The sequence below is a fragment of the Seriola lalandi genome, unplaced genomic scaffold (assembly GCF_002814215.2).
Source record: "Seriola lalandi dorsalis isolate HSWRI2012SDOR001 ecotype SW California unplaced genomic scaffold, Sedor1 jcf7180002054464, whole genome shotgun sequence".
In the NCBI taxonomy this organism is placed as follows: Eukaryota; Metazoa; Chordata; class Actinopteri; order Carangiformes; family Carangidae; genus Seriola; species Seriola lalandi.
Window position 1 is genome coordinate 1,430,002 of NW_019525017.1, and position 27,528 is coordinate 1,457,529.

The window sequence follows — 27,528 nt, forward strand, 5'->3', positions numbered from 1 at the left end:
ACACATTACACAGCGTACCTCTTGTTGAAAGGGGAGAGCATTGTTACCTTTTGCTCCATTTAATTAAGAGAATTTGTATTTTAAGAGATGGTGTGGAAAGTCCTACGGATGAAGAACCAAAAGCTAATGGCAAAACTTTGCGGTGTAAGAAGAAGCAGTTTCAGGTTCATAAATGAATAAATAAACGTGTAGATAGTTCAATATAAAAAAAGGCACTTTTTCCCCATTTTTTTTTCAAAAGCAGTGGCGGCGATTCTAGTTTATTTCTCCACCAATCACATTCCGTCAGGGATTTCAGTCTAGACCAGTCCTATAGCTTCCGGGGCGGGACTTCATGCTCCGCTTCTCTCAAACTATAAATACCACCTCCTGCTCACCCCCCCGGTTATTGCCATTGCCCGACAAGCAACGAGGACACGCTGCCTTCCCGGAAAATAAAAACAAACGGTAACGTGAAGGGTATACTATTACTATATTGTTTTTGGACATTGATTGTTCATGGTGATCAAGTATATGGTTTACTTTGAATTCCAGGTCGTCAAGAAACATTAAAACACGGTTGCTCTGGTGTTAATCGTTAGTCAGTTGACAAAAACGGAGCGCGCCTTAGCCAGTTGGCTAACTGTTACCGCCATTAAGCTGCTCTGTACAAACTTTGCTTATCGACAAACTTGTTTTATCACAATCGCAACTAAACCGCGAATAAGAATTTACTTCACTTGTATGGTTATGTTTAAGTTGCTTTAGCGGGCAACGGTGTTTAAATTAATGTAAGCCTCTGGTAGCTGGCGCCATTTTGCAACCGTCTAGCTAGCGTTAAATCTGCTCGCTAACAACAGCAAAGAAACGTGTGTGTCTCCCATAGCTTAATGGTGGCGGGGCTTAAGAGCCGTTTTTTAATTAAAACCATTTATGCGTTATGGGAAGGTTATACTTGTGTATATGACTAATTGAGAGGCATCCCACTGCCAAATAACAAATTCCGTCTCTTAACGTTACTTAGCCTCGTTTTTATCTCTAGCTATAGCTTATAAATTGAACGGCATATATTTATCTCCTTCGAAGGAGGCTGTGACTCCTGTGTGTCATCGGTAAAACTGCTTAGCGTGAACGTACTTTCCCTGAGGCGGAGACTCGGTCCAGTGAAGGTTAAAGTATAACCATGCTGGCAGTGAATAAAATGTATTTGTTCACCTCATCTATTGTTTGTTTTTCAGACCTGCAGGTGAAGTATGGCTCGTACTAAGCAGACCGCTCGTAAATCCACCGGAGGAAAGGCGCCTAGGAAGCAGCTGGCCACGAAAGCTGCCAGGAAAAGCGCGCCCTCCACCGGCGGAGTGAAGAAGCCCCACAGATACAGGTACACTTGTTAAGTGCTCAAGTTTCTGTTGACTGTAAAAACTGATTGCTATTGCTACGAATGCACGTGAAAATTGATTTAAAAAAAAAAAGCATCTTTTTAACTTTGCCAGCGTGTATTCTAACAACCTGGTAACCAGTGGGCATCATGTAGGGTTTTTTCAGAATTGCATAAGTTTTGTAACAGTAAATCATGAAGTTCTTGCTGTGGTTTTTGGTGTGGATATTTTGGATTTTGGTGTAATTATCAAAACATGTTCCTTGATGCATGGTTTGGGGTCTTAAAGGCAGCATGTCTCTTTGTCTTTGTAGGCCCGGCACTGTTGCCCTGCGTGAGATTCGTAGGTACCAGAAGTCCACTGAGCTGCTCATCAGGAAGCTGCCTTTCCAGCGTCTTGTCAGGGAAATCGCTCAGGATTTCAAGACAGATCTCCGTTTCCAGAGTGCAGCTATTGGAGCTCTCCAGGTGAGATGGCACTTCTATCTTTCATTCTATTGTCATTTTTGATCACAAGTATGTACAGGTTAAGTGTGATTCTGTGCAAGTAGGTGACAGTTATGTTTTTTTTTTTTGGTTCTCGTATAGGAAGCCAGTGAGGCATACTTGGTTGGACTCTTTGAGGACACCAATCTGTGCGCTATCCATGCAAAGAGGGTTACCATCATGCCCAAGGATATTCAGCTGGCCAGGCGAATTAGAGGAGAGCGTGCATAAATGATGGATTTTATCTTTTTAGTGGGGATTGGGGGGTGGCAGGGACTGACTGGGGTTTGTTTTGTAAATCTTGAATTATTACCAGCATGTGTACCACTTAATTTGTCATTTGTAGTTTCAGGCATGTATTTCTTTCTTTCTTTTTTTTTTTTTTTGTATTTTTCATTTCACTCTTGACTTTCTTTCAATTGTCGTATTTACTGTAGAATAGAGCTGCATATCTGTAAATGCTGAAAAGCAAAATATTCCACTGCCTTTCTCAGGTTTGCAAATCTATTTTAGATTCTGGATCTTTAATCCTGTGTGTGCATGTCATAGGATTTCTTGTGCTGTAAATAAACTTTCCGCTACCTCAAATTATTGACCTGAATTTATTTTTTGCTTTATCTAAATGTGCTCGAAAAACATCCAACACCAGCCACAATGCAAATGTATGTTAGCTCCTCCCCCACTACAAACCCCAGCAAATGGTGTTAACCCTGATGGCATTACAGCATCAATGGCTATTCTAAGACTTGACAAAACTCCAACTAGTTCATTAAGAAAATCTACTAAACAAATGTGCTCTGTCAAAGTTGAGGTCTGTCCCAGTCCCATATTGTTGAGGAATCTGACAAAACATCAGGAAGTACTGCAATGGGTATTCATAGAGATTAGCATGTGGCTACAGTACAACAGAAAGGCAGACTAAACCCAATTTGGGTGTTTTTAAATTGAGGCATTTTTAATCCACATGTTCTGATCAACTGAAACAAAAGGCAATGTATGGTCTAACACAATCTTTCATTTTTCACTGAGAGAAAGTTTCCATGGTACAGGACGGCTTAACTGCTGCTACACCACCAATGTTGTCAGCACAATGAGTTGGTGCCACAGCCTGCATACTACTGATACATCTTGCAATAAATAAAACCTGAAATATATATACATCTGAAGTCCCATATTTAACTTATTTTGTTTCTTTATTTTGAGCTTCCTCCTCCGTTTCCTCTGAAAGCAGGCCAGGTAAATGCTCATACAGCTGCTTCTGCAGCTCTGAATCAATGTCCGTCTCCTCTCTCATTACACACCACAACAGAAAGCCGATGGCTACCAGACTGACAGGAAGGACTTTCCACCAGGGCCGCTCAAACTGGCTCCCCATGGAGTTGTCGACCTTCCACGTCCTGTGACTGGCTTTACTTGTGGAGAACTTGATGGGCTCATTGTTCACTTCTTCATCTGTGGGCCTCTTGGAACTCGCTGGCCTTTGAGAGCTTAGAGCTAGGGACCGCACACTGTTCAGTCTGCTGATGAAGAAGAAAAATAAGATCAGTTAAGACTGGCTGATTTAGTGATGCAAAGTAACTAAGTACGCTTCAAGTACTCATGTATAAGTTTGAACTACTTCACTTGAGTATTTCCATTTTGGTAACTTGACTTTACGGATTGTATTTTTACATAAAATCGGATTATAAAAATGTTATACATTGTTATAGATTATATGTTTTACAACAGTAAAATGCTACTTACATTACTGCACCAGTAATAATATATACAGTAATATAATTACAGTAGTAGTAGTAAAAGTGCTTCTACTTTTTCTGTTAATACATATTTTAACTAAGACTTATTTGTAATGGAGTATTTTTTACATGGCTGTATTCTAAATTAAAATTGAATTTGCACAGGATAAAAACAGAAGTAATTTTGATAGGTAGATAAATCGGTTGTGCCTGTACACAGACCAATAATATATTTTGCGAGATATACTGGTATCTCTGCAGTATATATCAGCCAATAAGAAATCATAGCACAGAAAAGGGAAATGTGTTTGAGGTAAATTAGTGTGTCTCTCCATATCTTAATCACAATTCTTTAAGAATGACATTTGAAGGAATAAATAACAACACATTGTCACCATTCTTTTCAAATGTTAATGTGGGTATCAGCCTCAAAGATTTTGTATTTCCAGGTGTCTATATTCTTTTAATATTGTCCACCACTCATTTGTGTCTCCCCCTATAGTTGACCAAGAATTAGACAAAGGACACAGTGAGGATGTCATCTAGGGACAAATATTGCACATGCTCCATTAACAGTGAATTTACAAGCAAGTGGGACACTGGTAGGACACACCTTCACTTGACACTTTGTAAGTCATACATTTAAGCGCTGTATACAATGAAAACTCATGAAATCTCAGTCACTATGTTAAGACACGTAGAGCTTTGTGTGTCAACTGATAACTTCATGGGTTCGTGAACTCCAGCTTAAGGGATACAGTTCTCTTGTGTGTATGTGCTGATGTCACTGTGAGCTTTTACGTGATGTGAGCTTTAGGTTGAATTAGCTCTTGATACAGAAAGATGGATTCTCAGAAAAACAACATCGTTAAATGCTGGAATGGGCTGTTTCTTTATACTGTAAATGAAGTACACCTACAGTTTAGTGTTGCCTGAAAAAATTGAACATAGTCATTGAGCCACCATTACAGAGTCAACATGCCTTTTATCAGCTGCCTCAGATTAACACTTACCTCACGTTTGAGTTATGAATTGAAATCCCTCGAGATAGTCGTGTCAGACCGCTGAAAACTCGTCCTGCTGTTGTAGACATCTCGGACAACTGGTCATCTTACTACAGACAATTGTCAGGTCAACGAAACTGAAGGTTTTCTTACCAAACGCGCTTTGGGTAGGTCATGTAACACAACGTTGTGCAACCTTGAATTCCTTCCGGTGCAGCTTTTGAACGCTGGCTTGCCAGTTCCACTAAACTATAGATGGGAACCTGAAATAATTTTTTTATTTTGACATTTTACCTTTGTCAAATATTATTATTATTATTTATACTATTATTATTATTATAATATGAAGAAGAAAAGTCTGATTTCGAAAAAACACGTCTTTTAACAAAGCAATTTTAATGCTAAGTGGAGAACTTTCATCACATCACACAATATTCACAAGCAGAAGGTGTTTGTCATGGAAATTTGCTGAGACAGCAAATGGACCATGGGTTGAGATTGGTTTTGTCAATTTGCTTATTTCAGTAGATAATGTAGGTACGTAGATGATGCCCAGGCTTTAGTTACGTGATCAGCGAATGCCTTTGAATCGCTCGCATCCTTCGACCAATCACAAAACAAAGAGTGATATCCGTCCAATCACATTTCACCTGGGCAACATCACTTCCTGGTTGAGTTCCCATGCTTGTTCTGTGCTTATCTAGTTGCTGCACGTTTCTTTCGGAGTCCAAGTAAGTTTTCATATAATCTATTTTACGAAAAGACAATGTGATGAAAGTAATGTTTGATTCAAGACGGATGTTTATGGTTTGTAAGTGAAATCGACCATATTCCTTTTTTTAATTTCTTGTTCATGGCGGCTGATCGTCAGTAGTAGCTGGATAAGTGAAACCAATTTAAATACTTATGTACGGTTGTACTGGAGGTCAATATGTTCGTCTGTTTCTCAGGGTTAGTGTAATGAAATGTTTATCACAGCAAATTAAGTATGCATAAGCACTTATCCCTCTCTGTCTCTAAGGTTGATTTACTTTCCATTTATAACTTCATACAGCATGACTGTTTAGCTGTTCAGTAACATTCACTTGTGTTTTTGTTTGTAGCAGTACAGAATCTCATGGCCAAAGATAAATCTTTGAAATCAGGATCAAGTCTTCCTAAGAGGAAAAAGTTGGGTTCAAATGCTAGTGAGGTTCACCCAGAAGAAATGATGGATGCTGAAGTAAAAAAGAAAAGGAAAAAGATGGAGGTAGAGGTGAGTAGCACAGTGTCTTGTACCTTTTTTAGATTACACAACCTGAAATCACTCACAAAATACTAAATCTGTTTATTTCACCCAGGATGCTCCAGTACAAATTCCTCAAGACACAATCACAGCAGATGATAAAAAACAGAAAAAGGACAAGAAACACAAAAAGAAACAAGTGACAGAGCCAACTAAGGTAAGACCATTAACTGCTGAAAATCTTGCCTTTAAATGATTTCATTATTTCATTTTGATAGTTTCTGTGAGTAGTCAGTTGAACTGTGATTGCTGATTTACAATGCAATACAATTTTGTACTATCTGAAGGTGTCAAGGAACTGAAAAACAGTTTAGAGCAGGGAAAGTTGTTCAGTGCATAGAGCTTTTCTTTGCATATTGATTTAAATGACAAAACATGTTAGATTCTAGATGGCATCAGAAATCTGAATTGTCATTTGACAAAACACCTTAAAAAAACAACTGATCCAAAATTTGCAATACATGGTGTGTGTGAAGCTTAATTAACTGATTCTGCACAGGTTTCCACAACAGTTGGAATTTCTTATTTTTACATTAACCATGAATAACTGTCTTTAAACTCAAAACACAGAGGTTTATGATGTGTTAATCTGTGTGACCTACCTAATGCAGCAGGTTTTCATTTGCAGGGACTATAACAGTGTGTGAGTGGATTTTATAACTTAAATGTGTGGCATGGCATGGTCTATTGCATGCTGCATGGCCACATGTGTTTGCAGCTGGTAGATAGATGGATTTTCCTGAGGCTGACCTGTGAAGCTTGGCCCATCTGCTCCTCGCCTGGAGAAAAAGCTTCATTTTATCCTGGAAGGTCTTCCCAAGGAAGCTGTAGATGAGTGGGTTCAGGCAGCTGTTAGAGAAGGCTGCCAGCCTGACAGTGTGACCTGTCAGGGGATAGTCCTGCCACAGTGTGCCGCCGTCTGTGTCACCTCTCAGGAGGTGAACACTTACAAACACATTCTCTGGGAGCCAGCAGAGGAAGAAGACTAAGACAGCTGCTGAAATCATTCGCAGGGCTTTCTGCCTGCGAGGCCTCCGCTGTGGTCTGTCTTGTTCCCTCTGGCTGTGCTGGAGCACCTGTGCTATTCTCCAGTAGCACAGGCCCAGGATGCAGAAAGGCAGCAAAAAACCCAGCATCACCTCCAGCCACTGAATCTGGGTCACATTGGCGAAGCAGAAAGTGAATTCTCCAGCGTGCTGAGCTTGAGCTATAGCAAAAGGCAGCAGGGTGAGCAGGGAAGAGGACACCCAGATGAGGCAGCAGCTGAGACGCGCACACACCATGCTGCGATACATGATGCCAGTCAGTGCAACGAACCGATCGAAGCTCATCCATGTTAAGAAGAAGACACTGCTGTACATGTTGACCTGCTGGAACAGGTTCATGAAGGTGCAGAGTCCAGCCTTGTCGTAGTAGCCCTGCTTCAGGCTGAACACCTCGATCAGAGAGTCAGCCACAAGGATGAGGTCGGCCACAGCCAGGTTCACAAAGTAGAGGTCTGAGGCTGCCATGGGGCCCCTGTGGTCCAGGTTGACTACTAAGATAAGGATATTCCCGATTAAGCCAACAGGGAAGAGCAATATGATGTAGAGGCTGGAGAGGATGAGGCTGATAAGGTAACGCTGATGATTCTCCGTCTGCAGAAAATCTGAGACGACTGCCTGTGTGCCATTTAGGTATACAGTGAAGTTGTAGTCAGTGATGACTCTGTAGCCCATGTACATTGTCATGTCCCTATTAGACCTTTGTGTTGAGGTGTTGTTAGTAGTTTCTAACCATTAACTTTTCATAGTTCTTAGTTTTCCGAGGGTTTTTAGCCCCTGTGGAGACCGCGGTGCCATCTGTTTCTTCTTTCTGGTCTTCTTGGATGTATAGTGGAGTTGATGCCCACGATTTGGTCTAGACAGAGAGGAGAAGTGCAGTCATTCAACAGGTTGTTTCCAGTGTCTCAATTTTTAGATTTAATGTTGAAGAATTGACTTTTAAATGGGCAGAAATTCTGTGCAAAGTACCAATAAATAACAATACATTTAACAACACTGGATATCACTTGGTGATCATTTTGGAAGTAATGTTAGGATCCTCTTGTGTCAAGACGGCTGATTATAACCACTCTAACAAAGTGTCATATGCTGTAGCATGACATTCAGACATAGTCAGATACAAACCTGTAAAGCTTATTATTGTATAGCTTTTTATTGTCTGTTAGCTGTTTATGCTGGTTTGCTGCAGTTTTGAAAATGATTTTAAAATGTTGTAAAGTGAAGACATCCATTTTGAGCTGTGTAGCATTGTTTTTAGGATCATTTTAATTCATTATGAGGATATAAAATTTTAATACTGGTATGCCATGGTCATCTGCAGGTTTAAAGTGCTGACCTTAAACTGCAGTGTACCCGATTTTTTTCTTCTGTCTCTTGTTTCCTGACATCTCTTTACTGTTTACAATCTAATACAGAGCTAAACATGCCTAAGAACTGCTTGAAATTGTAATAGCTGTTTCACTACATTTGCCTTAAAATAATGTTGGTCAAATCTATGCTACACGTGACAGAAACAATGCTTTTAATTTAAAAACTATAAGACACTATGAGTCAGTTAGATTCGGCATAAACTAATTTGTGATGCACACTTTGGACATTAATATAAAGAAGCTTAAACTCACCTATGTTTCCTTGCACGGCACGCAGTCTCACTGTCCTTCGGTGGTGACCATGAAAGCTGATGTCAAAGTAAATCCAGAGCAGTGTTGTGGTGCCACCCACCACTTACAGCAAGAAACACAAACACACAATACAGACACACACGCGCACACAAGCCGTATCTTTTTAATCCAACATGAAAATAATTTTTTTCATAACAGCTTCACTTTAGTTCTTTAACAAAACTTTAACTAGTCATGTTCAGCATCCCCTATGTGTTCTTATATGGATGTATTTTATTGCATAAATAATTGGGTCATCTAACTTGGTCAACACTCACCATGAAGTGTGAACGCGACTGTGATCGTATAATGTTAAAATATATAAATATGGGCTTCAGGGGACTTTTAGCAAAGAGGGACTAATGGCATATTTACACAAAACAAGATGAAGGGCAGGGAGGGATAGTTTTACATCATCGGCTCTTGCCTCGGGCTCCTTAAAATGCAAAAAGACAGTTTTTGTAGCTGACAGGCACCTGTTTGAGACTGTAGATCATTTCCCATATCAATGTTGTGAGGCATTGCATTTTGGATTTAAGGATTTTGTGATTTTCTTATAAGGAGTAATATATATTTGAAGTATTCCTACTGTGATTTTCCTCAGTGTGAATTAGGTCTGACATTTCACATGACGTCAACTTATGCAACCTCGCTCATGTATAAATTTTCCTACTGGTCCCTGGTTTTGTGCCACTCTTTGCTGGCACTGATGCAACATATGATCCATGCAGGTCAGTTATTCCCAGAACTGGTGCCCATCAATTCCTTGAAAAGAGCTGGAAAGTTCATAGAGTACGGCTTGTCTGTTTTGTTTGCTCTTAAACAGATTTTTTTTTTTTTAATTACATGAAGAGTATTGACACCCCTGGCCAAAACTCAGCATCTGACTTTCATTTTCCAAGACTGCGTGTTTCCTATGTGGTATTCTGGGAATTGCAGAGGTTTTCCCATTTTGACTAAATGGGCTTTTGTGCACATCATGTTGATGCAAATGGAGTCTGTTTTTTAAGAAGAGGTTAATTGTTGTTGTTGTGGTCAATTGTCTTAATCATAGTTTTTGATTACTAACAACTATGTAAACATTGTTATAATGTCAATAGTAAGAACTGTGCAAATATGGTGTGCAATTCTGAGGATGTTTAGCAAAACATTTATTTTTTGTAAAATACAAATGTACAAAACAAGAAAATGAAAATTGAAAAATAGCTTTACAAACTTTCAGCCACTGAAGACACTTAACATGAGTGCATGTATATAAAAACATTTACATAGTCAATTAAGAGAAAAACATGCATGTTAAAGCTTAGATTAAGAAAATGTCTAATACATCAGATCTCAGAAGTCTTCGATGTGATGCATCAGTAGAGTTCTGTCCTCAAACTGGAGACCTTTTGTCCTCTATGACTCTATGTCCTGCAGGGTGTCTGTGATCTCGATGTGTGGAGCAATGATGTTTCTGTTGGGCTGCGTGTGCCCTGGGCTTCGACAGCAGTCCCTCAGCTGCCTCAACACTCCGTGGAGACTTTCTCGACACGGCCTGTGCATGAGCAGCACCAGCAGCAGGCTGGCACTGCTCCCAGAGAACAGTACAAACTCTGCCACGCTCAGAAACGCTTGCTCATGATTGCTCAGCCCCACCTCCCTCTGTATTTGTGCCCCTCTCACCAGCGCCACACTGTAGAACAGCAGGCACACAAACATGACTACGGTGACAGTCAGGAACATGGGACCCTCCTCAGAGCCGGAGAGGAAACGTCCTTTGGATTTCCACTGCCGGACACAGCCACCAATCAGAAGTACTAATTGGAGGACGTAGGGAATCATAAAAGCCAGGCATAGCTTAGCCACTGCATACGAAACACCAGCTTTGGTTGGATCCATGTAACAGTTGCACGTTTCCTGCAGACCCTCCCTGGGTCCACGAATCCCAGCCAGCAGCAGAGCGATCAGGACAGAAGTCACGCTTACCAGACCTGCACAGACCCCAGGCTTCCTCAGCAGGGCGTGGGATGGCGGATCAAGGGTTAGCACATAAGCCATGAGCACTAATACCAACAGGCCGCACAGAGAGGCTGTATTAATGAAGAAGGAGAGAACAGCACAGCCCAGAGCCGTGGTCTTCAGGTAGTGAGGTCTATAGGCCACAGCATGGAGAGAGAGGAGCAGGAGCAGCAGCTGCAAGCCACAAAAAACCCAGAGCAGACCATCGAGCCAAGCCAGCCGTTTGTGGGCTCTGTAGGTCTGGATGAAGCTGTAGAGCAGGAAGCAGCCGGCCACGAAGCCCAGACCTGCAAAGAAACTGTAGACATAGTTTGCTCTGGAGGTTATGTCGCTGGCTGCAATTTCGTCTAACACAGAGGAGATGGTGGAGGAGGTAGTGGAGGTGTCCGTGTTGGTGAAGCTGCTGTCTGTGATGGTAGAACTGTTGGAAAATGGAGGTGAGGTGCTCCTCTCAGTGATGAACAAGTCCACACTTTGATTAGACTGGAAAAAGAAAAGAGAAAACACCCACTGATGAAATCTTGTCCTTTTCAGCATCACTGTCCTCTTTAATCACTTTTTTTTAGTCACATTAATACGATAGTCGCAGTGAGAGACAGACAGGAAAGCCAGGGAGGAAGGGGGGGGTGATATGCAGCAAAGGGCTGTGGGTCGGATTCGAACCTGGGCCGCTGCGGTAAGAACTAAGCCTTCGTGTTACACACTCTACTAGGTGAGCCCCCGGGGCGCCCATTATCAGCTGTTTATAATGCAGTTTCAACGGTGTTTACTATTACTCAGTCTATGATTCATTTTCCACAGGAACATACTCTTTCATCATATGGTACATTTCCTTCCTAAATTACTTCAAGCTTGAATTAAAAATGTAACTTTTTAACTAAATTTAACTAAATCATGAATCTCTAAATATATACATATATAGTGCTAACTAAAAATAATAGTAGCTTAGTTTGTCTTTCTAAGTATTTTGCACAACTGCATGTTCCCGTTGGCCAGTCTTTGTCTGTTCGTCTTTGAGGAACTGCTCAGTAAAACACACATGTTTCCACTTACCATTTCGCTGTCGTCACCCACTCTCGTGTCCTGTTTTGTATCCACCAGCCAGACGCCGTGTATCGACTCAAAGCTCGGAAAATGATGCTTGCTGCATGGACGCGAACGCTCACAGTGAAGGGCTGTTATATTTCTGTGGGCAATACCCCACCAGCATACTTTTAGAGTGACTTCGTGCACATGTGATCAAAATCTTTTCCTCCCCTCCCTCTTTTTTTTTTTTTTTTTTTTTTTTCATCACCGTGCTGACTGAGTCCGTTAAATCAGAGAGCATACTGTGCCCCTTGTTTAACTTCCCCTGAGAGTTAAATGCAGCAGTTTCTGGTTCCAGGTAGAAAATAGCATTAATAATAGCTTTAATTTGGCTCTTTATTTCTCTTTGGAGTAAGTTTTATAAAGTCCTTTGCCAAGCATCAGTAATTCTGCAGACACATGCGGAGGTAGATACTCTGTTTCATCCTGTTACAAAGAGAAAATATTACATTTAGTTTTTCTCGTCTAGTTTCCCAGCAAAGAGTTTCTCTTTCATGAAACAGAAATGCAGTGTTGGTTTCATTTCAGAATTAAGTCACACAACACCTGTTTGTTTACATGACTCCTCTCTTATGATTTCACAAGAAACTAACTAAACAGGTGGTTATTTTTAAACGGTGCCAGCATGTGCTGTGGACGAGGGTGTGTGCTGCACTGAGGGGATGTTGCAAACCACAGATAACCTCACAGTATAAATGTGTCTGATGCTGACCTCATGTGGAATTGGGGAAACGTCCCTCTGAGCTGCAGCACAACAGGAAGTGATCAAAAGCCAAAAAGTGCATTCATCTTTCACTTGTCTTTACACCGCAGCACAACAAAATGTCACATTTATTTTAAACTCAATAGAAATCAAACTGCCAGGAAATGGCTGTTAATATACACAAAAAGTCAAATGATGTTGTTTTGAGTTTTCTTATCATTCAGCCATGGTGTGTTATTTATGGATGATTGTTATGGGTTTAACATAAACACAGACAATAATTAAGGTCTGAAAAGGAAGGTCTGTTAATGTAGATAACTCCCAGGATCCTTTGTTTTGCCTTGGTGTGACAGATTTCAGATCCACCCAGTCGCCCTGAGGGGACACATGAGCCGGAGGGAGAGGAGGACTTGAGTCCCGAAGAGAGGCGGGTCCTTGAGAGGAAGATGAAGAAAATCCTGAAAAAGGAAGAGAAGAAGAGGCTGAAGGCAGAAGGAGAGACCTTACCGAAAACAGAAGCATCTGGACCCACCGCACCTCAGCAGGCCTTAGATTACCTCACCTGGTAAGAGTCGCTCTTTTTGGGTCCAGGACAGCTCGATCAGCATGGTGGCCTCCTGCTGGTCATGTTGACACTTCTTACATAAGAAACCATAGGTCCAACCTCATATTTGTATCCACTCAACCAGGAAGCAAGGAGTAGATGCCTGAAAAACACTGCACACATGCTATATTTACTTGTCACGATATGCATCCAGGTTTGATTTCTTTTTCTAACCTGCTTCTTGGAAGTTGCACAACTTCATGGAAGTGCAGTCCTAATTACTATACCAATACTTATTTTGCCCCACCCTTTGTTATGTATACGGGAGGACATTATAAAGCAAAAATCAACACCTCGATAATTCCTCAGAAGAAGTTGGACATTATAAGATTCAGAAATGTTGTCCTTGTTGAAGGTGTATTTATATCCGAGGTGTATGTGTTAATGATATTGTTTTCCACTCCTACACATACGGTAAATGTTTTTTAGCTGTGGTTAACTGATCTAATACTGCTGTGGTTTTGTGTTTGCAGCTGGGCTGAGAGGCGCACAGAGTGGAAGTTCCAGAAGACCAGGCAGACGTGGTTACTGCAGCACATGTTTGACTCTGAAAAGGTAAAATTAACCAACATGATCGTTTCATGAAGGGGGGGGGGGGTTTTTCTCAGATGAGGGTTTGGAGTAAATGAGGTGTTGACCTCAGTGTCTTACAGCTCACTTAGTTTGTTACACCCACTACACCCACTAATCTCTTTCAAAACGTTTCATAGCACGGTTTGAACACATTTTTTTTGTGTGTGTATTGAGAAATGCATAAAGTGAGGAAGAAATAATTAATTGTGGAATTAATTAAACAATTTCCCCAAATTTGTGCCGTCTTTGCATCGACAATATTTTTTGAACTGTCTTAAAATACATTGAAAGGAGTTGCTCAGTCATATGCTGCCTTTCAAAATGACTTCATCTTAGTATTATTATATATATATTTTAATTTATATTACTGTATTCATTTATTTGTGAAGAATGACTAATATGTAATTAAAAATACTTGTTCTCAGATTCCAGATGAGAAGTTCTCCGTGCTGCTCGAGTACCTGGAGGGGCTTCGCGGAGGGGCGAGGGACACTACAGTGCAGAAGGCCTTAGCCCTGGTTGAAGAGTCAGGACAAGCACCAGAGGACGTGGCTGTCCAGCAGAGGGCGCACAGAGCCAGAGAAGTTATCCAGCTGCTTTCCTGACCTACCACTGCTACAGGAAGTTATCACATTCACCAGAAAAAGAGACTGAACTCTGTTGATCAGTGGACTGAATGATTGGCCTGACCTCAGGCTCAGACTAAAACTGTTGCTTTACACGTCTTATTTTTGTAATGGACCTCTGGGGAAAGGACAAATTTTGGTTAAATCACAAGTATTGCTTTGTAAATACGAAGTCCTTTTAAGTTCATTTTTAATAAGTTATACTTAGGATGTATTAGTACCCTGGGGTACAGTAGTTGATTGTTATCACCCCAGATGTTAAGAATTAAGATAATGTCCAGTTTCACCAGTATGGACAAATGAGAGATGTAACCCCCCCCCCCCCACAGATAAAACAGAAAGCTGAGACCTCTGGAGTTACAAGTCTCAGGAATGTTTGTAGTCAAGACATGTTTGTGCTTGTTGAGACCCATAATCAGTGAAGTCCCTGATGAGCATAACTTTTCTTACCCACTCTAGGTATAATCACGATGAGCATGTTTTGTTTTGACAAATCCATTGTAACAAAAACCTTATCCAGACCAGTAGTTCATGTTCCACACATGTGCATTTGAGTTTTTTTTTTTTTTTTTTTACTTATTTTTGTTATAAATGTAAAACCTTTTTCTTAAATTAAATCTTACACATCAAGTATGTGCTGTCAATACAATCAAATTTTTCATAATATCCATATAACCAAGCTGTGATCATGTTCACTATTCACATCTCCTCTATTCCCATAACAGACATACAGTAGGTATATGAGCATCTGCCAGCTCTGGCTGCAGTGTCACAGACAGTGAAGGCTTCCTGCACTTCGAAGACACGTGGTTTGACTCTTAATTCATGTTGTTACAGGAAGGAAAGTCTCTATATGTAGAGAAAGGGTGATGACCTGAACTCACTTCCTGAATTTATAAAAAATACTCCCAAATACAGTGCACTTGACATTTAAGTACTTCGCTGTCACTGAATTATGCCACACATAACACAATCTGGTAACTGTTACACACGTGAAATATACCAGTTATTTGATAAAATGTTTTATGTCTAGTCCATTTTCTTGAAGTCCAGTACAATTTGCAGACACACCCATGTAGATGCTGTACTCATTGTGGATATTTTCTGATAGTGTCCTCTACCTGGCACAAAACACGTCCTGACTCACTTTTCTCTTGTAAACAGTTTGTAAACTTTCTCTAGACTTTCTCCTGTCAAAACTTTAAATTTTTTCTTAAAACCATTTTTATTTTCTCAACATGTTGCATGCTTACAGGATTTGAAGCATGTTAATAAGATGATTGTTTCTGTTGAACACCCTGGAGAAAGCCAGCTGAGTGTCCTAACCTCTCTTAAAAAAAAAAAAAAAAAAAGTTTGTAATCCGCAAATAAGTTCAGTTTCTCTCTGTCACTTGTTCAGACGAACGTTTAGTGCTGACACCAGTGACAGGAATATTGTCTGATGATGAGTGTCTCTGTCGCTCACAATGACCAACAAAATCCAGCCGGGTGCTTTCAAGCGGAGGCCGTGACTTCCAGGAGATATTCAGTGCAGATCAATAAGGCCGGTGTCTCCCCTTAGGTGTTGATCCTTTACTGTCACACTTACTGTACCTTTTGCTTCACCTGTAACATATATAGATCACAAATGATATTACACAGGACTAACTACATACTGTGTAAAGCTTCAATGAGTGAAAACTGCTGACTTGAGTTTACTTACTTGACTTTGAGTCAAAAGGAATATTGTGTTGAGTGAGGATAGCACGCAGTCTCTCAATCTCCTTTCTCTGTTTTTGGAAGTCCTGCACAAAAATGTATTGCGATGATATAATCAACCTCTTGTCATATATTCTAAGCAGTGATGTAATAATATCATACTCCATTCTATAAGGTATTATTTGGGAAAGTATTTAAATCTCTGTATAAATGCATGTACCTCTGTACATTTCTGTAAAGAGTTGTGCATTTCTGAATTGGCTGCAACCTCTGGCAGCTTGACCTTCACTCTCTCGCTCTTCAGGAGACCAGCATCTTCAAAGATGTCCTTCAAAAGATTATTGTATCCCTGCAGCAAACACACACTTTGTGTTAGTGTACAGGAGCAGTAGATGAATGACTAAAACTGGAATTAAATGGCAAACAAGTACTTTTAAAAAAAAAAAAAAAAAAAAAAAAAAAAAAAAAAAAAAAAAAAAAAAAAAAAGGGCTGACATTTCAGAAAGTAACTGAGCTTGTAAAAAAAATGTATAACTTTCAATGTAAACAGAATAAGAAATACATGCCTCTGTTTCAATCAGTGGGTATTTAATAGTAGTATGCAGGTACATTTATTTTATCTTGCAAATGTCAGCGACAAGGATCAAACCAGTCATGCTTTGCCATCTCTCAGCCAAACTTCTCCTTACCTGCTCAGTAATGAGACCTTCGTAGCGAGCCTGCTCGGCTTCATCCCATTCCTTTTGCAGTGTGTCAGTCAGGGTCGGGTACACTAAAAAAAGAGCATACGAATGATAAGAAATAACTATTACCTCTGACGTACCCTGCTCATTTATTCTGTATTATGGTTCTTTTGTCTTACCTAATAGAGAATGGGGATGGCAAACAAGTGGGGTCTCAAAGGTTAGCGAGTACACACAAGTACTGGGCTCTGAGACTTGAGCAAGCTTGCTGCTTGCACTACAGACAAATATCACCTACAGAACCAGGACAAACAACAGTTACACAACAAATTTGCTAGTGTTCATATTTAATCGTGACAATGACTTTGAGTTGATGTCTGATTGGATTGTCTGATTGACTGATATGTCTCTGGGGTGTGTGTGTCAAATTAAATGTTTAGACTTGTAGTTGATATTATTGAATATTAACTAAGTTTGCTGTTTAGGGCTTCACTCATTATCTCCTGAAGTGTTACTTGATTGGTCTTGTACTTAAGAAAAAACAATGAAAGAAGAGACTCTGAAAGAAGCCACTGGGAGCTCCTAAATTCTCTTAAAAGACTACTACAATATGTTTACATTTTTAAACCACACTACCTTTGTTTCTCTATTTCTGCTTGCACAAGTATCCCCGTCTCTCATCCACATTCCTGTGAACGTATTGTTTGCTATTTCCCACTCCTGCCAGATCCTGTGAGGAACACACAACACCCCAAACCCAATACTTACTGCCAAATATCATTCACACATTATTGTTTGCAATAAATGTAACTGTAAGTGAAGGTAAGGCAACAGCATCTTACCCCAGTATCCCACTGTAGGCATTCCACCTGAATGACTGCTCATGTTGTGTGATGTTGTGAAATGGACAGAATTCATATTTATACCTGCAAAGTGATCCAATCACATATGCTTGTTTTAGCAGACATTCCAGTTTGATGTAGGTAGAGGGCCAGTGGAAACTTATTGGGGTATTAAAAACACAAATGTATAAATGATATTTAAAATACTCACGTTGACTCTGTGTGACTGAAGCACTTTCCAGCAAGCCGATGAAGATGCACCGGTCCTTGAGGAGAACATTAATATTGCTATGATAAGTGAAGCCAGTGATTCAATGAAATGTAGTATTTAAATTAGGCCAAGCTATTTTACCAGACACTGGAGATGGGGTCACTTTGGGCTGTAGCCTGCTTCCCTGAGCAAGAAAAGGGTTGTTCAACCTGCACACAGAATCTCACGTCAGGTAGGAGCTGATGTCAATAAGACACACACATGACAGACTTTTTTTTTTTCTTAACGTACCCAAATGTGTTTGGCTCCTCGACTATCTTCATTTTACCGGCGAATCCATGGTTTACTGTGTGAAAAAAGGGCGATATCAGACTCAATGAACCAGAGCAGCACAGCGCCGTGTGACACATCTGGTTCAGTAATGCTGTAATAAAACAAAATACGCTCAGCGGAGTATAGAAGTACTTACTGAAAAGAGACACGCAGACCACCCACAGCTTTATTAAACTGGATATTCCGTTACATAAACAGTACATGGCTTATTTTTGAGCGACTAAAATGTGATATCGGGTATTCTCTCGACTACACTTCCTACCCTGCTGATCATTCGTCAGGTGACAAGTCACGTGATCAAAATAAGACGTGGACATGCGCAGTTTGCTTCTTGGACTTCGACGTGCTTTCCACGATACGAAGTAGCGAAAGCAACTTAACTGTATTTCAAAAGTTATTAAAAGCAAAGAAGGATAAAGAGGGAAAGGACTAGTTGTTTGGTGATAGTGTCTATAAACTTGTGAAGGGTGTACGCAAGGATAAAATACAAAACGTTCACTTTTTGCGAATTCGTTTTTCAGATGTGCTGGTGGTGTTAGCTAGCTAGCTAGCTAGCTAATGTCAAAGCATGTAAACAGCTACTGGTTGGTTTTAACGCATGCTGTAATCTGACAACAACTAAGTAGTTGCTCAAGTGGTGCAACATGGGACGTAAGAAACAGGGCAAGTTTGTTCGCCCTGACAAGGGCAAAGACAAACGGCACAAAATGAAAGGGAAGTCCTTAGAGGCCTTTACAGAAGAAATGCACACTGCTTTTGAAGGTAATGATTGCATTTTTCTAATCCAAAAAATATGTTACAACTGTTTTGTGCTTGTCTCTTATATGTTGGCTACAAGACCTAGATTTTACAAAGTACAATCGTTCCCCCGTTAAAAATGCTGACTGAAATATTATAGGAAAGGCAAATTATAGTGATTGTACTCAAGTATCTAAAGTAGAAGTACAGTATTTACATGACATTACTGTCTTTTAGTCTGGGGACACAGGGCCTTGTTCAGCTTCCAATGTATTGATTTAATGTTTATTTTGATATTGGCTGTACATGGCCTTTTCAAATGTGCTGATGTGAAATGTGATAGGTTCTTCTTATGTCAACTTCTGTTATCTTGATATACAATAACTTAATGGCAATTAATTGGTAGAAGATCAGTGCGGTTAAGGGAAAGCCCAGAAAAATGAAAAACCTGATAATATAAACACCTTGTACTTGAGCGAGACACATTATAATTTACCCTCTGTTACAATCTTTTTTTCCAGCAAGTCTTCATGTAGAGGAAGGAGCAGAAGCCCCTCAGGTGAAAATGCCTTGTCCACTTGCCATGTGGGAGTTGGGTCACTGTGATCCCAAACGTTGCACTGGCAGAAAGTTAGTACGCAAAGGGTTCGTACGCAACCTGCGCCTCAATCAGAGATTTAATGGACTCATACTGAGTCCAATGGGCACAAAGTATGTGACGCCAGCAGACAGGTGTGTTGAGTCTCCCACTGCATCTACTGCACTGGTTAAAATAACCTCTAGCCTATAAAGAATCTGTACATATTATTATTATTATTATTATTATTATTATAACACATGGATGTAAATTATGAGATCTACAGCCAAGCTAGAATATAAGCACATGCATTTCATAATAAAATTAAACTGAGAAAACTGTGTGTAGGCCAAGCCAATAAATGCATATTATTTTTTAGTAATTCATTTTATGGTTTGATAACTGACTATGGTTCATGATGATCAAAATGATTGATAATCTAATCAATGGAAAACTTCTTCAATGTGTCCACTTGTATGTGTATTTAAGTTGATTTTTTTTCTTTATGATATCTGTATTTTTGATCAAATATGAATCACACAGTTTGTGATTATTAAAAAATGTTTGCCTTTTATGCACAGAGCGATTGTGGCTCAAAATGGATTAGCAGTGATTGATTGTTCCTGGGCCAAACTGGAGGAGACTCCCTTCAATAAGATGGTCGGAACTCATCCCAGGTTACTGCCCTACCTCGTAGCTGCGAACCCCGTCAACTATGGCAAACCTTGCAAGTTATCTTGTGTTGAGGCTTTCGCTGCTACATTCTGTATTGTAGGTAAGGTTTTAGCTTTACTTATTCAGGAATTATGTACTGTATTCTCTTCATGACTGCTTTTTATATCCCATGATAAGTTGTGGCAGTGGAAGTCAAACACACTATCTGATTTTCCAGGTTTTGAAGAACTGGCAATGCTCTTATTAAGGAAATTCAAGTGGGGGACAGTGTTCCTGGAACTCAATAAGGTTCTGCTGGAACGCTATGCTGCATGTCAGTCAGAAGAAGAGCTGCTGTCTGTAGAAAAGGAGTTTCTCACGTCCAAACCAGAGGAGGAGGAATTTGGTAAAATGGGGGAGAAATGTATTGAGATCCCATCCATTGTTTTTCTTACATCTTTATGTAGCAGTGGTGGCTGGGTATCATTTTGGTTTTAGTCCTATATTTGTACTAGTGTTGTTTTGTCTTCATGTTGCCCTAAAATAGATCATTTTTATTTAACTTAATTATGGTGAATGCTTTCCTTCAGAAGAATTATGGCGAAATCGTGAGTAACTACATTTTAGGGAAACTGGACTAAAATGTAATAAGTTTATTCTATTTTGTAGTTGCTCCAACACTGGTTGTATTTTTTTTCTATGGTGTCTCCCCACTGCTAAATAATTATTGGGAAAACACTGGCGTCATTCCTTTTAGGGATGTGAAAATCATAAAACATGTTGTAGTTCTTAAGGAACTGAATTACTATATATAATTAATCAAAAAATAAAGGTCACTGTGCGCTGTGACATCTGACCCATAATTCTGTAAACACTGATGTGAACATTCCTTGTATTGTTTCCTAGACTGACCATCGTTACATAATTAGAGATAATTGCTATTTTGTTTCATTTGATTTAGATTCATTTGATTCTATTTGAATCACTGAACAAATCAGAAATGTGAGTAGTGATTCAGTAGTTTGGAACAAGGGTGATTGTTTCGTGCATCTCTGGAAAATCCCCCCATACAGAGACGGATGCATGCTGTTACAGAGTTATGACCTCTAATGTTGAAGCTATTTTTTTCTTAATGAAAGCTAATTACTGGTCTCATTCTCAGATCCTTTTGATGTTAATTCAGGAGTCGAATGTAGGAATCTCAACAGACATCATTGGTAAGCATTAAGTAATAAATTTATAACTTCTATCAAAGTGAGGTAATCCCACAGATGTACTGTTTTTTTGCACATCTTGTAGTGATGCATGTGTTGATAAATTAATAATTAGTGCTGAACCTTTCATTTTACTGCTGACAGTTGTTTTTTTTCCATAGTAGTATGTCACTTAATAAAGCTTTTAAATTTGCAACAGAAAGTGACCTGCTGTCAGCTAAAAAAAAAAAAAACAAAAAAAAAACAATAACCTAATATTGCTGGGAAAGTACCAAATATCCAGAAAAACATATCTGAATGTCTGTAGTTGTTTTTCCATGGGTGTGGTTGCTAAGTTAATTAAACTGTCATTTCTGTATTAAGTGCACCTGAAGATGATGATTCTGGTGAGGATTCGGACACCTCGGAGGATAACGAAGATGAAGCAGAAGATGAGAAAACAGAAAGCAATGGCGAGTCAAGAACAGTCTCAGATCATGAAGAGGAAGAGACTGAATGAAAGTCATCACAATAAAGTGTATTTCAACTATGAATCCCTTTTATAAAATAGCTGGCAAAACTTGTTTTAAGAAGTCATTGCTTATAATGACTTTTTTTGGGCTATTGAGTTTTGTATCAAAAAATATGAAAGTTTGATTGTGTGTTTTTAATGTAAATGCAGACAAAATAAATGAATATTTGGAACCTTCAGTGCATTTAAGTTGCATATTGGGATACGGGGTTTTCACAGATACTGACGGTTGGATGGATATAGAGATGATCGGTAAAACTAGGTTTGTGGGTTTTGTGAATTCGGGCTACATCTACATAAACGTTGAGTTAAAATGGTATAAAAGACCTGTGGCTAAATCTCTCTGCAGCGCATTTTTAAATCTGAAACAGACTGGCGCAAACACAGTTTTTAGGCCACGTCTACTGTGGTATTTGAATATCAACAACTGCTGCTGTTCGACTCCATCCCTATCAGTAGATGAAGTTCAGTCGGTTGTAAATGTGGCGAGGGGGGCGGACACAGCGGGACTCTCCTCTGCTGTCCTGCGCTAACATTGTTGTGGAACGACGTCACAGCTCGAAAATGAAGGCGCAGAGGCAGCCATTACTGGAGCTTCTCTAATTATTTTATTCCAAATAAATACTCGAGGAAAACTCCCATGGCAAGAGCTACAAGTCAGCTGGTAAGTGTTGCAACTTTAACATGAATAACAGCTCGAAGCCGGTGCTTAAAATGTACAGTGCGGCGGCTGTTTGACAACAAATAGTTAGGTCGGGCCTTCATCTGAAGAGCGGTGCTAGCCGCAAAACATCGTTTAACGTTACGACTCACTAGCTAGCAATGTTAGCTTGCTAATGTTGGCTAACACAACACCTAATGTTTGCTACGTTAATCGAGGTTGCCCAACACCTGTCTTGTTTCGTGATTAAAGCTCCTGGGAAATATTTGGGGCTGATTTAGCGTTTACACGCGCATGCTATTAGTTTTGTGGGTTGTAGAGCCGTTCCCGTGGTCAGTATATGTTGGCTAACGTTAGCTATACGGGTTCGCGCTTTCGAACGATGCTGCTACTTGCTAACCAGCTAACATTAGCTTTATTGCGTTCCACCTTTGGGTACAAGATAGCATTTAAGGTTAACGTTGTGTAGTTCGACTGTCAACCCATTAACTTTCAAATTTTGACATAAACGTCACCATACTAACTTTCATCATGACTAAATACCGTTACGTGAAAATAGCATTATGTTTTGAAGTTACTTATCTGTTACCTGGCTTGCTAACGTTAGCTAATTGCCTGACTGTTAGCGTTAAGTTTATAACTCGCTGTCAGCGATGGCCGGCATTATTTGACAAGGCAGCAGGAGCTAACGTTAGCCTGCTAGCTGACGTTAGTTAGCAAAGAAAGTTCGCACAGGCCTGTTGTTACCCGAGTACACAGGGTTAGGGTTAACGTTAGCTGCAGTTTTCTACCAACAATTATATGTTTGACTAATAGTAATGGATCAGTTGAATGCTATATGGCCAGTTGTCAACCATACAGTCAAGTCCGGATAAGGCAGCTAAATGGCCACACCTTGGTTTTGAATGAGAAGAAGCTAGGCCAACTGAAATAACTAACGTTAACTGAGGTGTAAGCTGAACAATATCACTACTGACTGCTATAGTAGTTCAGTAAGTCAAAAATAATAAAGGTTGGTAGAAGCACCAAACTCTTTGTTGGAAAGCACAACCTGTCGCTGTAGGCTATGAGTCTTCAACAGTCATTTGGTGGATTTCTCGTCAGTGTTTGTTTGCGTTAGCTGCCTTGTCAACTTGATCGTTTAGATAGAAATTTGAGTTCCGTGCAGTCGTGGTAGTAAGTACACCTGTCACATGAAAGCAGTTACTTTGACATAGTTTTTACAACTTCAACACTGCAGGGTGGGACCACCAGGTTCCAAAGCGGCTTCTTCTAGTTGTTGTTAGTCCTTATCAAACAACTTCTAGACTTTGTTCCTCAAATGGTCTCACTTGAAATTATTTAAGTCACAATATCCTACCAAGAGTGTTAGCTACAGTAAATTTAAATTGTCGACCTTGGAGAGTGGGTCGACTCTATATGATCCAAATCCTCTAAATCTGATCTCTTCAAAAGTCATTTACACATTTTCTGGAATAGCTTGTTTTGTAGTACATTATAGTGTTTTCATTACAAAGTCTACTGCACCAGAAAATGCAACAAATTGGATATATTAATGTGGGCTATTTTAATTTATCAACTATGTAAATATGAATTGTGCTGCACTATAATAAATTGCTAAATCTCACAGAATGAAGATCCCAATCCCAACTTAAACACTCAAAATGCTAAACAGCAAACGTGTCCTTTTCCATAAACACAATGTTTAAACAAACTGAAATTGGTAGCTGTCTGCGCTGTTGTTGTTATTGTTATATTTTAATATTTATTCCTAGCATATGGTTGCTTGATAAACTTGCCAGCATATTCATTGCTGGTCACGGTGAATGGAAGAATCATATTTTCACTCGTGGTATATTAGTGCATTAAAGGTGTGTTTTGACAGTTTTAGAATAGGATGCGAGGCCCCTGTATTTCTCAAGTGAAGATACACTATTCAAATCCCATATAGACAAGGTGTTGTGTGTGTTTGTTTTTTGACAGTAAATACAACCACATCACCCTGGTTGATCTATCCTCAATGCTTCTTCTTTTGTTTCAGTATGATGTTGTGCCCATTCAGCCCAGTGTTGTCATCTGTTCCTGCTCGCATCCATCAATGGTAAGAAACCACCCTGACTCCTGCTCGCCACTTGCTATCCCAGGCGCAAGCAGTAGCCACTGTCCCAGCATGGAGGGCTCAGGCTCAGAGGCCCGTGCTGTAGGAGCGTCTGCCAGCAGCCAGGTCTCAGACCTCCGCACACAGCCGGCTGTCCAGACCCCTCAGCCCCGCAAGAAGAAGCCAGAGGACTTCAGATTTGGCAAGATCCTGGGAGAGGGCTCCTTCTCAACGGTATGTTACTTGCATTCCACTTAGTTCTGAATTTTACTTTGATAGATGTTGCTACATGCTAGCATTCTTTTGATTAATGTACTTGGATGAGTCATCCTCAGTTCACTTGAGGTGAAATGACAAAACAGGCCCTAAGAGTTACCAGATTTTCTCCTAAGTCTGACAAGATAGTAACATTCCATCTTATGTTTTTTCTGTTTTTTTATCCTAAGGTTGTTCTGGCAAGAGAGCAGGTAACAGGGAAAGAATATGCAAGTAAGTAATAACACAAAGGCTTTTGGTGAATGCAGTGAATTACACTGTATTATCAAGAGAAAATTACTAGGTATATTTTTACTATTATTATATCCTGACATTTTCTTTTCTCTCCTCCAGTTAAGATTTTAGAGAAACGCCATATTATGAAAGAGAACAAAGCGCAGTACGTCAAAAGAGAAAGGGATTTGATGTCAAATCTAGATCACCCATTCTTTGTCAAGCTCTACTTCACATTTCAAGATGATGAGAAGTTGTGTATCCTTCAACAAGTACAATTTGTCAAGACATCTTGTATATTAATTATTTACCAATTGTTTTAATTATTTTATTTTTTGAATTGTTGTATTTATTTTTTGTGATGAATAAAATCTTAGATGGTATGTTTTTACAATTGATTTCTGATAATCACAGTGATCCTTAACTAGCTGTTCCTAGATTTTGGTCTCAGCTACGCCAAGAATGGAGAGCTCCTGAAATACATTCGCAAAATTGGTTCATTTGATGAGACCTGTACTAGATTCTACTCAGCTGAAATAGTTTGTGCTCTAGAATACTTACACAATAAGGGGATAATACACAGGTAAGACTTTCTGGTTTCATCTGAAATGGTATTTCTGTATTTTTTGCTGTTTACCGTATAAAATTCTTCAAACAATGTTAAGTGTTTGTTTTACCCATAACTTATAACCTGTTCCTTTCAGAGATCTGAAACCAGAGAATATTCTTCTGAGTGAAGAGATGCACATCCAGATAACAGATTTTGGTACAGCAAAACAGTTATCATCAGACAGTAAACAAGGTATGACCACATTCCTGATTTTATTTGGGTCATGAATTTGGTTGTTTACTTTCTGTGATCAATATCAACGTATTCATGTGTTTATTTCATTTTTTTTCTATATTTGGTAGCAAGAGCAAACTCCTTTGTTGGAACTGCACAGTATGTGTCTCCAGAGCTGCTAACAGAAAAATCAGCATGCAAGAGGTAACTTATACTTATATACTTGCGGATCACGGTTCTGTTTTTATGTTTGTCAGATAAGAATTTTAACACATCTGTAATGTTATGTCTTTTTTGTCTTATATTTTTTTTCAGCTCTGACCTTTGGGCTTTGGGATGTATTATCTATCAGCTGGTGGCTGGTTTACCACCGTTCAGAGCTGGGTAAGTACCAAAGGGATGTTGCTGTCATAGCTCAGTTGATTTTCATGAATCATTCTTCATCATTGGTCAGTATTATTTAAAGTGCAACAAATGTTAGGTGTTAAAATAACCTTGCCCCAGTAATATTAATCTAGCAATATATTTATATAAATATTTCACTTGTGGCACACTTTCCAACTGTCTCCTTTTTATTTTCCTTTCGTGTTTCATATATTGCAGAAATGAGTACCTAATATTCCAGAAGATAATCAAGCTGGAGTATGAATTCCCAGAGAAATTCTTCCCCAAAGCCAAGGATCTTGTCAAACAGCTTTTGGTGAGTTATCAAATACCACAGTCCATATATGTAAGATACAACAAAGTGCTACTGATGTCTGCGGAAAAATTAGATTGGTATACTAGTTATCTGTGCTGGTATTGGTTATTTACAGAGCAATACTTTTCTGCTGAATGAAAACATGTCGTATCCCTTTCTGTTTTCCCCTCAGTCACTGGACCCTTCCAAGAGGATTGGGTGTGAAGAGATAGGAGGGTACGACCCTTTGAAGCAGCACCCTTTCTTCGATACCATCTCCTGGAGTGACTTACACCTACAGACACCCCCCAAGCTCACCCCCTATCTGCCAGCCATGTCTGAGGATGATGAGGACTGCTATGGAAATGTAAAATATTTTATGACTCTGTAACAATCCAGACCTTTTGTTGTCCACTGTTTGCTTATTTGTGGGAAGATTTAGGTGTGATACCATGTTGAAAGAATCCACCAGACCTTGAACAAATCATAAATCTTCAGTCATCCCTGACGGTACGTTTTTTCACGTGTGTCTTTCCAACCTCAGTACGATGATCTCCTGAGCCAGTTCAGCAACATGCAGGTGGCCCAGTCCAGCTCATCACACTCCCTGTCACCACATGAGTCCACACCCCCGCAGCGGTCCAGCAGCAACATTGAGCAGTACATCCACGACCTGGACAACAACTCCTTTGAGCTGGACCTGCAGTTCACTGAAGAGGAGAAGCAGCTATTGCTGGATAAACAGACCACTGGAAACCCCTGGTAAACCATTCTCTACATGTTTCACTCGTGTCAGCCTGTTGACATATCTGTATTAGAGTGCTCTTCATTCTTGATTCAAAGTCTAGCACAAGAAATGTGGAACAAAATTAATAAATATAATGTTCGTTTGTGGATAAGTGTTTGTGTAGCTATCAAAACATACATTTGTGGAGGTGGAAAAATCTGCTGTTGCCTATTTACACAGGCACCAGTTTGTGGAGAATAACCTGATCCTGAAAATGGGCCCAGTGGATAAACGAAAGGTGAGTGAATTCAAGCCTTTATACCTGAAATTTTTATATTACGTTATTATATTGCCATATAGTTATTATATATTTAGAATTTCCAAGAAATGTAACTCTTTTTCAAGTACAATTTATTTTATTTTATTTTATTTTATTTTATTTTATTTTATTTTATTTTATTTTA

General features: G+C 39.6%; 7 protein-coding genes and 1 pseudogene across 10 annotated transcripts in view; 4 read left to right on the forward strand and 4 right to left on the reverse strand.

The window, feature by feature from the left end:
• The first annotated feature begins 352 nt into the window (after positions 1-352).
• h3f3d (H3 histone, family 3D) lies at positions 353-2,431 on the forward strand. Its single transcript, XM_023411234.2, has 4 exons — positions 353-447; positions 1,218-1,360; positions 1,672-1,825; positions 1,946-2,431. Exons 2-4 carry the CDS (start codon positions 1,233-1,235, stop codon positions 2,072-2,074), a joined length of 411 nt encoding a protein of 136 aa, XP_023267002.1. The 5' UTR covers positions 353-447; positions 1,218-1,232; the 3' UTR covers positions 2,075-2,431.
• A 346-nt stretch (positions 2,432-2,777) lies between these two features.
• uqcc4 (ubiquinol-cytochrome c reductase complex assembly factor 4) lies at positions 2,778-4,785 on the reverse strand. 2 transcript variants are annotated; one of them, XM_023411232.2, is made up of 2 exons: positions 4,593-4,785; positions 2,778-3,360 (listed from the first exon to the last, which is right to left on the reverse strand). In XM_023411232.2, the coding sequence occupies exons 1-2, from the start codon at positions 4,670-4,672 to the stop codon at positions 3,024-3,026; spliced, it is 417 nt and encodes a 138-aa protein (XP_023267000.1). In that variant the 5' UTR covers positions 4,673-4,785; the 3' UTR covers positions 2,778-3,023. The 2 variants fall into 2 exon arrangements, with proteins under 2 accessions (XP_023267000.1, XP_023266999.1); XM_023411231.2 differs by having other exon boundaries at positions 2,778-3,363; positions 4,593-4,783.
• Positions 4,786-5,246: 461 nt separating this feature from the next.
• chlsn (cholesin) lies at positions 5,247-16,090 on the forward strand. Of its 2 annotated transcripts, none has more exons than XM_023411227.2 (6): positions 5,247-5,314; positions 5,687-5,838; positions 5,924-6,025; positions 12,716-12,927; positions 13,440-13,521; positions 13,965-16,090. In XM_023411227.2, exons 2-6 carry the CDS (start codon positions 5,701-5,703, stop codon positions 14,142-14,144), a joined length of 714 nt encoding a protein of 237 aa, XP_023266995.1. In that variant the 5' UTR covers positions 5,247-5,314; positions 5,687-5,700; the 3' UTR covers positions 14,145-16,090. The 2 variants fall into 2 exon arrangements, with proteins under 2 accessions (XP_023266995.1, XP_023266996.1); XM_023411228.2 differs by having other exon boundaries at positions 5,257-5,314; positions 5,690-5,838.
• LOC111658646 (G protein-coupled estrogen receptor 1 pseudogene) lies at positions 5,891-8,788 on the reverse strand (annotated as a pseudogene). The gene is made up of 2 exons (XR_015437574.1): positions 8,534-8,788; positions 5,891-7,767 (listed from the first exon to the last, which is right to left on the reverse strand). The product of XR_015437574.1 is annotated as a G protein-coupled estrogen receptor 1 pseudogene (transcript).
• On the reverse strand, positions 9,700-11,829 carry LOC111658647 (uncharacterized). The gene is made up of 2 exons (XM_023411223.2): positions 11,627-11,829; positions 9,700-11,056 (listed from the first exon to the last, which is right to left on the reverse strand). The coding sequence occupies exons 1-2, from the start codon at positions 11,627-11,629 to the stop codon at positions 9,971-9,973; spliced, it is 1,089 nt and encodes a 362-aa protein (XP_023266991.1). The 5' UTR covers positions 11,630-11,829; the 3' UTR covers positions 9,700-9,970.
• On the reverse strand, positions 14,820-18,209 carry gnptg (N-acetylglucosamine-1-phosphate transferase subunit gamma). The gene is made up of 11 exons (XM_023411224.2): positions 18,069-18,209; positions 17,891-17,945; positions 17,741-17,808; positions 17,600-17,654; positions 17,389-17,472; positions 17,183-17,276; positions 16,726-16,840; positions 16,553-16,635; positions 16,084-16,212; positions 15,868-15,949; positions 14,820-15,770 (listed from the first exon to the last, which is right to left on the reverse strand). The coding sequence occupies exons 1-11, from the start codon at positions 18,133-18,135 to the stop codon at positions 15,691-15,693; spliced, it is 912 nt and encodes a 303-aa protein (XP_023266992.1). The 5' UTR covers positions 18,136-18,209; the 3' UTR covers positions 14,820-15,690.
• Positions 18,210-18,249: 40 nt separating this feature from the next.
• tsr3 (TSR3 ribosome maturation factor) lies at positions 18,250-21,805 on the forward strand. The gene is made up of 6 exons (XM_023411225.2): positions 18,250-18,694; positions 19,192-19,402; positions 19,829-20,022; positions 20,140-20,307; positions 21,064-21,118; positions 21,479-21,805. The coding sequence occupies exons 1-6, from the start codon at positions 18,577-18,579 to the stop codon at positions 21,612-21,614; spliced, it is 882 nt and encodes a 293-aa protein (XP_023266993.1). The 5' UTR covers positions 18,250-18,576; the 3' UTR covers positions 21,615-21,805.
• Positions 21,806-22,134: 329 nt separating this feature from the next.
• The window catches only part of pdpk1b (3-phosphoinositide dependent protein kinase 1b), an 8,060-nt gene continuing 2,666 nt past the window's right edge, over positions 22,135-27,528 (forward strand). Inside the window, exons 1-12 of the mRNA XM_087175350.1 lie at positions 22,135-22,290; positions 24,329-24,619; positions 24,832-24,874; positions 24,995-25,132; positions 25,313-25,457; positions 25,579-25,676; positions 25,787-25,862; positions 25,974-26,042; positions 26,262-26,358; positions 26,531-26,704; positions 26,882-27,099; positions 27,305-27,468. Coding sequence (XP_087031476.1) covers positions 22,267-22,290; positions 24,329-24,619; positions 24,832-24,874; positions 24,995-25,132; positions 25,313-25,457; positions 25,579-25,676; positions 25,787-25,862; positions 25,974-26,042; positions 26,262-26,358; positions 26,531-26,704; positions 26,882-27,099; positions 27,305-27,468 — 1,537 coding nt within the window. The 5' untranslated portion in view covers positions 22,135-22,266. The remainder of the gene's footprint in view (positions 22,291-24,328; positions 24,620-24,831; positions 24,875-24,994; positions 25,133-25,312; positions 25,458-25,578; positions 25,677-25,786; positions 25,863-25,973; positions 26,043-26,261; positions 26,359-26,530; positions 26,705-26,881; positions 27,100-27,304; positions 27,469-27,528) is intronic.